Genomic DNA, 12,621 nt, shown 5'->3' with positions numbered 1-12,621 from the left:
AGCGAGTGGGGGCGGTCGTGGAGGTGCTGCATGTCCGCCATGGCGAGCTGGTGCAGCGTCAGCCCCATCCGCCAGTCGCCCTCGAGGATGCGATCCACGACCTCCTGTTTGCTGCCCTTGTTGCCGGACTCGAGCATGCTGCTGTAGATGTCGCGCAGGGCCTCGAGGGACTGCGATGCCTCGTACATGCTGTCGTCGTGGTCCTGGGGGCTGAGGTACGGAGACAATGAAGCATCGGATGACTGGGCCAGCCATGAGAGGGCGAGCTCTGCAAGGGACTTCCGCGAGAGGCGGGAGATGAGCTTTTTAGTGACCGCATGAGCTGGGGGCAGCCGCAGCGACCCTGAGAGCTGGGCCGTCGTGGGAACTGAGATGGACGCCATCTTCAGTGCGTTTTCCACATGGGCTGGGCAGCCCAGCGGTGTTAAGCAGATATAGCCTAGAGATTACCCAAAGCAACTATCCAGCTGAGATTCCCATCAAACGTGGTTTTCTCAAGAACTGATGACTTGGGATCTTGGTGAGTAATTCTATGCCCGGAATTTTTAGTATTCGGATATGAATAGGTAGGCAATGCCGATTCTACTTGCGTTTCCGTTCGGACGCGACGTGATTGACGATGAACGCGTCCGGATTTAGCTCCGAGTACGGTGCTCCGTGCGCTAACCAAAACTGGCTTGGCCTGTAAAGTAGGTAAGGTAGGGAGGCATTTTGTCCCTCAGGCTCCCTTGAGAACATATTCAATCATATCACGTGGAACCTCGAGTAAGGTACCTGTTGTCGTCAACTTTAAATAGTAGCACTGTCGGAATTTCTACTATGCATGTACCACACATGTTGCACTGACATGTGCTTTTTTCTGGGTTTTTATTTCCACGTAGCATTCTTTCTCTTCATGCTGTTTGTGTGAAGTCAACTACGGTTACCCTAAAGTACCTAGTCTACCCATCGATATGGGATCTCCTAGCTCCAACCTAATGCCGAGCGATCAACGATGTCTGACGCGTCGCCAACGCATGGTGAATCACTGCGATCGCATTCACCAGCAAGCCCGGGTTCAACTGCACTTATTGTGGGGCTAGGTTGGATGGGTCGTGGTTTTTTTTTTTTTTTTTTTTTTTTGGTTCGTTTGCAACATATCTCATACATCAATCATGTACCATAGTATACTCAAATAGTAATTAGCTATAATTACATATTCAACGATGTGCTGCAATCCGGTTGATCGTATCCACTCATAATTACTGTGTAAGGCTGGTGAAAATGAAGACCGTCCTCTGACGAGTGAAGACTGAAGAGTTGAGAGCGCTGTTTGTAAGGATCCGTCAGAGGAAGGTACATGCGACGGTTATTTACGAAGTGGGTAAAGAGCATCCATCGCTGCGCAGGTTTCACTTGCAACAGTCCCAAAAAGCAATCGGGAGGAATCGGGAGCTTTATTCCACGCTGCAAATCGGTACTACTGTGCCGGTAAGGTTTAATGAATTCACCGGCGCATGCAACCTCCTCACGCTCCGCAAAAGTGCAGATCCTATGAAACAGCGGAAAAGCGAAAAGGAAGGCTTGGAAAGGCAGCAACTTGACTGATTACAAACCCAAATAGGCGGAGGCGCGGGGTCATCCCTGTCATTCATCGACCCTAACGCTGAGCCAAAGGAAACCCACTCCGTCGGCACCGGCAAAATAACAGGGTCCAACTCACTGGCGGGCGGGTAGATGGAATTGAGTTGGAGGCAACTGTCTCGACGGTGTATTTTTCTTGCTAATTACGTGGTCAAGTTCAAATCGAAATCCGAAGCAAATTAAGTTTTCTGCACAGAAATGATTTTCGAATGGAATTTTACTGTTTTCAGGTACACACTTCCTCTAGCTTTTAGATCTACGAACTATGTAGTAAAGTTGGTGGGCTGCACGACACATGGAATTTACGTATAACGGTCTAGATTCTGTACGAGGTAATATGTGTCTTTATTTCCCCGAGTGTTTGAATGGGGGTAGATGTAAAAGTGACGTTCGATTGGTTGGTACGGCGGGCTTTCAAATAATGACCCGTTTAGAGCGTCATCCCACACTGCATGCGGGATTACTACGAAGCGACCTGGCTCAAGTGGGGGTTCTCTGTGGTGCTGTTGCTAATGCGGGCAGCTGAGGTGCCAGATTTCTAAGCAAGCAGCCGCACAGAAACGGCCATGTGGAAACAAGACTTGAAGCCCGGCCTTTTCTCTCCAGCGTTCGTTCGCTCTTGTCCCGCATTGCATGTGCCTACTTTACCTTTCTTTACCTTGAAAAGCCACCTACCTACCTACCTCCTTACCGGTAGCATGGATTTGACTGTTAAATATTTTCCCACTCTTCTTCAACAATCAACCCACTTCCTACTAGTATAGAGAAGTCAATAAACCGGGGACTCCCCTTGGCACTCATTGTAAAAACAAGAATAGTATCCATCATAGACCGAACATCGCCGCAAAAGTGCCGCCAAGTCAACCGATTCAGCAACAAAGCAGTACCCACCCGCATCCCGCGCCCCGCTTCATACAATTTTTTTTCGCCATTCAACCCACTCGGGTGATGTGGTGACTCGCGCTGATAACCGCGCCCCTTCCCATCCTCCACATACCAACTCATTCCCCAGACCAAATTCCCCTCAAAATCAACAATTCCACCAAAGACCACTATACGGCACACGTTCAGTCTAGAACCACTCTGCCAGTATCAGACCTGCCTAGATCGAGCTTTAAGCTGAGCACGCTGCGTTATTCCGACCGAATTATAGCGACACCCACCGCTGTAGGGCCCGATTACTGCGAATCAAAAGCGAAACAGTACGAGAAGCAAGCCTGAGAGAACGTTCGATACGATGGCAGGATACAACGGGCGACGAGCCCCCAATGTGGCTCAATACCTGCGAGAACTGAACACAATCCAGCCGGCAACCCCGGCCGCGTCGGCCGACGGCTTTGGAGGAAGCCTGGATGAAGATCTCATGATGTTCACCAACACACAATTCTTCGATTTCGAAACGGGAGAGAACACCGATTACCAGTCGCAACCACACAAAGAGACACCGCCGAGCACAGTCAGCCCGAGCGAGACACAGCAGCCCATTTCGGCGGCCGCATCAACGACGACGATGGATGACTTTAGCAGTATGGACTTTATGTCAGGTTAGTGCATGGAATTCTTCAGCTGTTTTCCTGCATTTGCGGTTGCATTTGGGTTTCGGTGGTCCATTTCACACGCTGCGCGTTGGCCCCTAAGATCTACCCGTCACCTCTTTGCCTTTTTATTTACCTTGAGGACAGCCTTGTGACAGGGTCACAGGCACTTTTGAATTGCTTTTTTCGACGAACCAGCACAAAGGGCGATTGCCTAGCAATAAAGACAATCAAGGGTTCAATTCAGTTGGGACGACAGCCCCAACTCCCTTGCGCCCTCCCCCCTCTCTCTCCCTCTCTCTCTCTCTGTCCATCACGCACGTCCCTCAGCAGGGGATTTGATTTTACCCCCACCCCTTGCAGCCATATTCTCTTAAACGCTCAAGTGAGCAATGAAAGTGCTCTTTTTCGGGCTAGTGACACAAGGCACCATTTATGTATGGCTGAACTTCTTGCCATGTTGGGGGTACGGTACACATGAGTGCTGTGTGGGGAATTTGTCAGCGGCGATTGGCTGGGGACATGCATCGATGGTGCAATTCCGATTGCGCCATATCCCGTGATTGAGCAATGTACCACACACCAACTCGGGAATGCCCAGTCCGCCCTCGGAAACAAGCATCCATCAACGGCATTGGCCCCGGGTGTGCTTACAGCCATCTTGGGAGCTTGTCGACATATGCAACTTTCTGCACCTAGCCCTGCCTTATCTCACCCATGACATTGCTACCATATGGGACGCTCGGCGTCGCCATGCTTTTTATGCCTTTGCTGTCGCCGTCGCCAACTACCACACGTTCCTCTCTGAGATGCCTTTCCACTGCTACTACAATATACTGAACGCTGACACGAAATGACAATGCGTGCAGGCGACCTTAACTTTTCCGACTTTGGCGGTCCATATGCATCATCAACTATGCACAGCTATCCGGAGCCCCTGAGCGGCCTCCAGTCTATCCAGCCAAACCCACAACACACTTACCCCATGGCCCCACCTGCACAAAGGCCCCTTCCGCCGCAACAAAACGCGTTTGCCGCACAACAGCAACAGCCTAGGTTAGCAGCCTCCTCCACCAAGGTTCGGTCACCAATGGAACAGACCAGGCCGGCGAGCCAAGATGAGTCATCGCGTCTCGCCGCGGAAGAGGACAAGCGTCGTCGCAACACAGCCGCCTCTGCGCGCTTTCGCGTCAAGAAGAAGCAGCGTGAGCAGGCTCTTGAGAAGAGCGCCAAAGAAATGAACGACAAGGTCAACGCTCTCGAGGGGCGTATCAACCAGCTGGAAACAGAAAACAAGTGGTTGAAGAACCTAATAATGGAGAAGAACGACGGCAATGAAGATATCGCCAAACTCTGGAAGGAGTTCAGTGCAAAGCAGCAGGCTGGCGATGGTGGCAAGAGCCCAAAGGCAGAAAAGAAGAAGCCCGTAGCATCGCCCGAGGAACATGAGGCAGATGACTTTACGGGATGATCCGTATGGTCAGGTTGGCACAGTTGGCCCATATCTTTGGTTCCTATCTTGCATATATATGCATTTGGGTTCTCTAGTATTGTTTTCTGTCTTTAATTTCTTTTGGATTATATGGCGTGCGGATTGCGGCGTTTCTTCAAAATTAGCGGCCTTCGGTGGGGAATTGGAAAGGGTGGTCGTGGCTGGTTTGCCATGTTGTCATTAGTGCTTTGTATTTGGTCGGCGTTCTTCCATGGTGAAACATTTTTCGATACCCCAAGCCACTCCTTCATCAGGTTTGGTCGTGATTGGGACGAGACTTTGCCGAGTAACGATCCAATGAGGAATAGATGTACCTATGTTGTACGATTTACTCGCATATGCATGTAATCTTGGGCTATGATTGCGAGTTGTGAGAATCTCTCTTGTAAGCTAATTACAAAAGATTTCATGTTTCTTGTCGATCAAAGGTTACGACACCGTTGCTACAGGTACGCGAACGACTGTCAAGTACCATTGTTGCAGTCAAGGAAGAGGAAACAAATGAAATGGAGACAAGCGAATAAACAAACCGAGGATAAAAGCAACAGATAAGGATAGGTGCAAGTCTAGACGACGCACAACGCACGATAAGATTCAACCACTCGCTCTCTCTCTCTCTCGAAGATTTTGTGCCGCGGAAGAAAGATACCCCTGTTGAGCAAAAAAAAGAAAAAAAAAAAGGAAAAAAAAAGGGGGGGGGGGGGGGGGGGGACGGCTACAGTAAGCTGCAGAAAACGGAAATACAATACTAAAGTAGGCTGGGATAGGTCTGAAGCCTCATACTCGTCATCCTACTCCATCTCACTGGCCCGCTCGACACCGGCAACAGCATTGTGATTCTGACCACCGATGTTGGCTCCGCATTCCGGGCAGCGAGCTAGCTCCATGGGCATTCCACACTCGCCTATCGCAAACTAGATAGAAACGCAACGATCACCCTCGTAGTCAGCAACTGCCACCAAAGAAAAAAGGAGGATGATGGGGCTAAGTATTTGTGTGGGAGGATCTCATGCAAGACTTACAGGGTGGCCATTCTCACACTTGTACCAGTGCCCAGAGTGCGTGGCGATGCCGCCGGGGCCGCTCACCATGGCCGACTTGATGTCGTCCAGCTCCTCGGCCGTGACGGCCTCGTACCTGTCCTCAAACAGCCGGAGGGTGTCCTCGACCGTGGCCCCGAGCTGCTGGGCGCCCTCGAAGCGCAGCTCCCGGCACAGCCGGCGGGCTGCCTCGAGCAGGGCACGCGCCTTGTCGGCGAGCTCAGCAACCTTGTCGCCCCCGCCCGCGTGCGCCTCGAGCGCCTTGGTCATGTTGGCGTAGCACAGCGTCAGCTGGACGCTCGCGCGGGGGAACTTGTCGGCCGTGCTCTCGCCGATGAGCCTGGCGCAGGTCTGGAGGGCGTTGATGGTCGCATTGGTGATGGGGGCTTCCGCCTGCTGCTGCTGCGGCTTGGCAACGTCGCGGACGCGGCTTCTGATGCTTACCGTGTCCCGCAGCTTGACGTCTTGCATTTGGTACAGTATGATTGCCGCGCTGTAAAAGATTTCCTTCTCTACAGTAAAAATGTGCTGAGCGCTGGGGCGGTCATCTATTGGATCGATCGCGCCTTGAAGGCGCCTTCTCTGGTTTATGGCATCACCCAGCTTCTTTGCTGGTTGGTTCTGAGTCCCGGTATTCTCTTGAAGGGCCTTGGCTCGATTGATGAGCTTAAATGCCTGGTCGTAGCGACTCTGGAGAATTCTCGAGAGCTCCTCGGGTATCATAATTTTGACCGCAACTCTATCCCGTGACTTTTGAAGGTATTCCTGAATCCTACAGAACTCAGTCTCGAGGGCTTGGATCTCGGTGCGACCCTTGGCCAACAGTCTCTTGGTAGTCTCATCCATCACGGCGCGGTTGATGACGCGATTGTACCGCTTGGTCGAAAACTGGAGGATGGGCCGACGGCACTCCGGGCAGCCCGGTACAGGCTTCGCAAGATCCGAGGAAATGCCCTTCACTCCCGTATACTCACCCTTTCGGTTGACAACGTAGACATCATGCATACCGACATGACCATCCAGGGACTCTGCTGTAAAGACGTGACCGCAGGAGAGGACCACTACCGGGGTCGCGTCAACGTCGATTTCAGCGTACGTCTTAAACTCAATGTAATCGACGACAGAGTTCTCCTTATCCCGACATTCGTGGCAACAAAGCTCACGACAGTCTTCACCACAGACACTTGGGCAGCGATGGCCGCACTTGAGGGTCTTGGTACAGCGCTCGTTGCATGGAAGTCTTTCGCAGGGCGCTGCGCATGGCATGGGGCATGTACCTTGGTGCTCGCAGTGCCAGACACAGGGCTCGATGCATGGAGTGCATGGCTCACTGCATTTACGTCCACACGCCGAGTGCGGACAGCGGACCTAATGTTCAGCGTTAGTTTAAGACGTCTCTGATATACACATGATACTCGATATCGTCATATCAATATTCAAGAGGCAGTGGGGTTCTTACTTCGCAGACATTACGGCATGGTCCGCAATCATCGCCGCCGTGACACTTTCGCTTGCATTGATGATTGCATGTTGAGGACGGCCGCTGGCAAATAGCGGAGCAAACAGCATGCCTCTTGGCCAGAGCTTCCTCGTTCTGGTAGTCTTTGATCGTGCAACTGCCACAGTTCCCAGTACAGCCGTGACCGCACGCGAGAAGCTCTTCGCATGGGACTGGGCAGTGGAAGGCGCCTGATTCCACGTTCGTGGAACATTCGACTTTAATCTTGTGCTTGCAGCCAGGCACCGTCTTTTCCACAAAAGTCTTGCACTTCAGCGCCTGCAAATCCTGTTGAATATGGCAAGGTATCTTGTCCATAATATGGCCGCATGGCAGCCTGATACCATTTAGTTTTACCAAGCAAGGCCCGCAACTTTGACCGCAGAGCTTGGGACAAGGATGGCTACAGGTCGGGCGAGTTCGTACGCATGCCTGAGGGCAGTTCCATACTTGATGCATACTGTCCGAGTGGCATTTCGCCCTACAGCGGTGTCCGCATCGTTCGAGTCGCTTGCCACACCTAAGATCGCAGCCACCCTCTGGGCTCTTGACATGGAAATCTTCCGGCGTGGCACACTCGATGGGCGTTTCCCTGTGACGCTCACAGCAGAGACTGATAGTTTGGCCGACATTTCCTTCGTCTTCGAGGAGCTGGTACACATCCCTCCACATCTGTACGCCTGAGCCAAGGTAGGTGTTGCTGTTTCCAATGATGTACATACCATCCATTGCCCGGCTGAGGAGAACGTTGACACGGTTCGACGTTCGCAGGAAACCGACCTTGTTTTCCGGATTGCCCCGCACCAACGAAATGATGATAATCTTGGCCTCTTCTCCCTGGAAGTTGTCGACGGTCGCGAGGCGGAGGGTTTCGGCCAGAGACTTTTTAACGAACATCTTGTCCCATTCTGTTTGGCGTGTCGTCTCCTCCGAGTCGGACTTCCCATGAGAGTCTGCAGCAAGAGCTTCCTCATCCCGATCACTGACGAAAATGTCAAACTCACTATCCAGGGCTTTTCGTAAACTCCGCAGTTGGCCGGCATAGGGCGTAAGCACGGCAATATCTGATTGAGAGTATTTACCCTGACGCACCAGATGCCGGACCAAGGGCACAACCATGTCGACCTCCCACTTATTTGTCTTAGAAGTCGACCGGTTCTGGCCGGCTGCCTTGTCTTCTTGATGGTCATGCTCTAGCCAAAATAGATTCCTGCGCATGCCGACCACATTGGGATGGTTCATGACGTTCTCGTGGTCTTTGAGATCCGGGTACAGCGGAATTCGGTAAAGCTTCGAAATCTCTGGACGGGCTCGCCGCTGTATATTGAGCTTGGCCAAAGGTAGAGGCGCCATGCCTGGCTCGCCGACTGCACGCCTCTCAAATTGACTGCGGTTGAGCTGGAATGGAAGGCCCCTTGACGATTCCAAGCTTAGGTCATAGTCCGTAATCTGTGGTCTGAGCTGCTGGTGGTCACCAATCTGGATCAGGTGCTGCACTCGTGGCATCATGGCGGAAAGCAGATGAGCCTCGAGCACCTCCGCAGCTTCTTCGCAAATCACCACCTTGGAACCTACCAAGCGCAGCATTTCGATATCTCGGGCCAGGCCTGTGGTGGTGACGCCAATGATTTCGGCCTGTCGTAGGACTCTTAGATCAATATCCTGGTGCGCATTCTTGATATTTTGTTGCTCTCTTTCGATCTGGCCCAGATTTGTGCTAATCTGAGCACTATAGTAGTCCAGAGCCTCTCTTTGGAAAGCTCCAATCAGGGCCTGACGTTCAGTAACAGTGAGCGAGCTGATGTTGATTTCGGCTCTCTGGATGAGCTGGTCGATGTCGCCAGAAGTATCGGAAGGAACAGGATCAAGGTTCTTTTGTGCTAGACCTCGACGGAGCCAGATAGCCAAAGGGTCAGAACCGACAGTAGTGAATCCTTCCTCATCTGCGTTGAAGAGCTGATTATGAATAGAGCGATACTGAACTTTTAGAAAATGCCGTAGGGAGTCCCCGTTAGGGCAATTTCTAGACTTGCGTCGTAGGTGCAAATGCTTTAGAGAGCTTCCGAGACCATGCGCGTACGTCTCCAAGTTGCCGTGTGCTCTCCCAACAACCATTTGCTCCAGCTTGCTTTTCTGCCCCCCTTCCCTGCTCACGATCCGCAGGTTTTTGCCCTCGAGGACCGGCACGCGATTCCGACCACCGATTCGAATGATCTTGTCAATACCAACCTTCATTAGATGCTCTAGAAATTGATCTAGGGCATGGTTGGTGTAGCATATCACCTATTTTGCCCGAACTCGTCAGCTCTCATGTCCATATAGCACATATGTCAGACCTAGGGGGTCTCTTAACTAACCATGATTGGGCCTAGAGATGCTTTGGACTTGCACGCCAGGAGTACACGCGTCAACTGAACACCAACATATGACTTCCCTGTACCCGGAGGCCCTTGTATGAGTGCATACTCACGGGTAAGTGCGCCTGAAAGTCCCTCGCATTGGCCCCTGTCAAGTCCAGTCCGGGACTCCAGTACTCTCAAAAGCTCCTCGTGGTCAACCAGGCTGCTGGAGGGGTCAAGTTCGAGAGGTTCTCTGTCTGTGGCGATGGTGTCCAGTTGAAACTTGAAGCCGCTTGTCCGAGCATATTCAGGTGGTGGAATGACTGTGCTCAAGTCCTGCTGCTTTTCTTGCCCTGCTGGTAAAACCCAGCGAGAGAATGCGAGATTACACCTTCCAATCATTGTTTGAAGATTCCTCAGGATGGGGGCAAATGTGGCCGGGATGATCGAGGGAAACTCGATGAGAAACCCCTCGGCACCCTCATCGTAAAGCCTCAATAAGAGCTTTGTCTCTTGTTCCGTTCTCTCCACGAGTTTCACCTCGACTTTTGGGAAGCCTTTATCGGGAACTCGCACACGGCTCTTGCTTCCTAGCTTTCCACCGGCCGCTTTCCCGTCGGTCTTGCTGTTACTCCCTTGGGTATCTTGGAGTCCTGGTGCGACGGTGAAGAACAGAACAGAAGTCTCGCTGTCATTAGAGACAACAAATGCCACAAGGACACCGTCATCTAGACGCGGTGAGCTCTCCCACCATGTTCGCTGCTCTACCAATGATAACTTGCGAGTGTCTGGCGGTTGCAGAAATGATAAAGTGATTCCAAGACCCCGCTTATGAGCAGAAATGTGACTTAAGTGAGCCCCAGAATAAGCATGAGCACGAGTCTCTTGCTTCCGGAGCCAGGAGAGGGAACATTTGCTGAGCATGAAACCGTGAAGTAGCTTGTTGATTGGTCCAAATGTATCGTGACGCAACAGACGAAAGTGAGTGTCCAAATGTCGCAGAACAGGATCATCGAAGAAGTGTGGTGCAGTCCAGTTCGTGGAAGGTAGATATTCAGCATCGTTACTCATTATCTCAGCAGTGGTGGGAAGCAGCCGAATCTTGGTGATATCCTCGTGATCGTTGTCGTGCCGTCCGCCAGCCCGGGAGACCTGTAGAGGAAACGTGGACTGAGCCTCAGAGGATCGACTCGGTATGGTGGACGGCTGGGCCTCAGCTAGACCTTTGGCCAATCTTGCGCAGCGGCCAGCATATCTTCTTACAGAAGTGACAACTGAAGATTCTCCACCTGGATCGTCAGGGTTAAGCTTGACGGAAACTTGATCCAAAAGATCAAATATCTGGCCAAGGTTGTCGTTGAGACGAGCTTTCATCTCTCTGTCCAAAAGCTCCTTCACGGCTTCAATGATAAGACGCAAAACTTGCTTGCCGTGATCTCGTACTTTCTCATTGGTCTCTTTGGTTGCCAGTATGAGAAGTTCTTGACAGTTCCTGGTGATGAAATCAACTGCTCTGGTGCCATCTGAGCCACAAATGAAGCTATAGATGGTGCCTACATGTGCCTCGATCGAAAGGCAGTCCAGAAGCTTTTGATGAGTGATAACCTCGAGGAATGACCGGACAACATCCAACTGTGCTGTTTCGTTTTCTGCCTGAAAGTTGATAGTTGCTCGCACATACTTCAAGCCGTTCATCTCGTCACTGACCAAGTCTTTGGCTAACCACTGGTGCCATTCGTGGACGTTGCCGTCCAGGATTCGCAGGGCACTTGTCCAGAAGTGGGTAAGTTTTCGGTGAGCACCCAGCTTATCACGGGGTGGGTCATTTGAAAGCAGAGTCTTCCACTGCATGAAAGCTGACCGGGCCTGAATTTGCTCTTCAGTCTGTTGTGGCCTGCCTGTGTTGTTCTGAGAGTAAACCTCGTCTCTTCGTGGGCGAGCATCGCCATTTCGTATGGGCAATGACCATCCACGGCCGCGGCCACGTCCACGTCCGCGGTTTCGACCCGGGGCCATGGTGTCGTTCTTTGGCTTGTCTTTTTCCCTGGGAGGTGATGATAGATGTAGACTGTATAGGAGAGAGGCGATATTGAATAATTCAGGTGGCGGATTTGTGTGGTGTTGAGAGGCTTTGATAGGAATCACAGTCTGATGTCCACCGAGAGTGAGAGGTAAGTTGGAAATGGAGATTGCGGTAGGAAATATCTAATTCTGAACATAAATCCAATGAGAAGATTTGAATTCTTGTTTGGGGAAGAGGGAAGTTGTCGTTAAATTAAGATGGGTAGAAAACCTTGCCGGGGATTGTTTCCATGCCCAAATTCGTCCTTGGAAAAGAAAAGGGAAAAGAAAAGCCTGAGCTCGTTTGTGCTAGAAAAAGAGATGGGGGAGGCTGCTCTCCAAGTCCCCAGGCGTTTGACAAAACGCGTTTCTAGCCGCGAGCTTACACTCCCCAGGTGGAGGGAGCGAACACACCCCAGACAACCTGGATCTTCTCGATTGCCGACCTATGTCAAAGGATCTCGGAGGGCGTGTGCTTCCGGGTGCCAGCGAATGGTGAGACGTTTTTCCTGTGATAACGAGGCAGACAACACATCAATGGAGAATACAGCAATAGGAATGCAGCCTTGCCTGTCGTGTAACCTGTCGGAGGCCATCCAGTTTCCGCACACTGTAATAATGGATGGTCAGGAGGACTCGACTCCAGCAGCCATCGAGTAGCTTGGAGGGTACTAGATATGCCCAGAATCCATTGCAAGCTTGTAAAGTGACGGTCGTGACATTTTCCATGATCGACGCAAGCAAACGAGGCTTATAGACGGAAGATTTGGCCGGCGCGACCATGATGAAATCTCTCATAGCCATGTTGATATCAATACAGACTTGAACTATAAACACCAAAAATAGGCAGTGAAAGAAATAATCAGCTTTCTGCTAGTTATTATCCGTTTTGAGGACCTCGCAAGAAATAAACAGTCGTGATATTTTTGAAAGATAAGGACCTGTTGGTTGCGTGGGTCGTCCTCATCAGATGTCGTTGGAATTAAAGCGTCGGGTTAGGGTTCCGTAGCCATCTCAACCATGTTCACACCCC

At 51.5% G+C, this 12,621-nt stretch overlaps 3 protein-coding genes across 3 annotated transcripts in view; 1 reads left to right on the top strand and 2 right to left on the bottom strand.

The window, feature by feature from the left end:
• The window catches only part of MGG_16236 (uncharacterized protein), a gene marked incomplete at its 5' end in the record, with an annotated part of 1,929 nt that extends 1,219 nt beyond the window's left edge, over positions 1-710 (bottom strand). Inside the window, 2 exons of the mRNA XM_003709706.1 lie at positions 102-439; positions 668-710. Coding sequence (XP_003709754.1) covers positions 102-439; positions 668-710 — 381 coding nt within the window. The remainder of the gene's footprint in view (positions 1-101; positions 440-667) is intronic.
• Positions 711-2,582: 1,872 nt separating this feature from the next.
• Positions 2,583-5,345, top strand: MGG_14561 (regulatory protein Cys-3). Its single transcript, XM_003709705.1, has 2 exons — positions 2,583-3,167; positions 4,028-5,345. The coding sequence occupies exons 1-2, from the start codon at positions 2,861-2,863 to the stop codon at positions 4,627-4,629; spliced, it is 909 nt and encodes a 302-aa protein (XP_003709753.1). The 5' UTR covers positions 2,583-2,860; the 3' UTR covers positions 4,630-5,345.
• Positions 5,346-5,349: 4 nt separating this feature from the next.
• On the bottom strand, positions 5,350-12,534 carry MGG_11779 (uncharacterized protein). Its single transcript, XM_003709704.1, has 4 exons — positions 9,546-12,534; positions 7,150-9,471; positions 5,673-7,058; positions 5,350-5,564 (listed from the first exon to the last, which is right to left on the bottom strand). Exons 1-4 carry the CDS (start codon positions 11,541-11,543, stop codon positions 5,442-5,444), a joined length of 5,829 nt encoding a protein of 1,942 aa, XP_003709752.1. The 5' UTR covers positions 11,544-12,534; the 3' UTR covers positions 5,350-5,441.
• Positions 12,535-12,621: the final 87 nt, after the last annotated feature.

Source organism: Pyricularia oryzae, chromosome 1, assembly GCF_000002495.2.
Source record: "Pyricularia oryzae 70-15 chromosome 1, whole genome shotgun sequence".
In the NCBI taxonomy this organism is placed as follows: Eukaryota; Fungi; Ascomycota; class Sordariomycetes; order Magnaporthales; family Pyriculariaceae; genus Pyricularia; species Pyricularia oryzae.
This window is presented reverse-complemented; position numbering and strand designations above follow the sequence as displayed.

Bases quoted from the DNA above. Each gene is read 5' to 3' on its own strand.
- MGG_14561 (XM_003709705.1), top strand. From the start codon at position 2,861: ATGGCAGGATACAACGGGCGACGAGCCCCCAATGTGGCTCAATACCTG. The intron at 3,168-4,027 runs GTTAGTGCATGG...CAATGCGTGCAG, and splicing joins CAGTATGGACTTTATGTCAG to GCGACCTTAACTTTTCCGAC.
- MGG_11779 (XM_003709704.1), bottom strand. From the start codon at position 11,543: ATGGCCCCGGGTCGAAACCGCGGACGTGGACGTGGCCGCGGCCGTGGA. The intron at 9,472-9,545 runs GTTAGTTAAGAG...CGGGCAAAATAG, and splicing joins CATCTCTAGGCCCAATCATG to GTGATATGCTACACCAACCA. The intron at 5,565-5,672 runs GTAAGTCTTGCA...GTTTCTATCTAG, and splicing joins AGTGTGAGAATGGCCACCCT to TTTGCGATAGGCGAGTGTGG.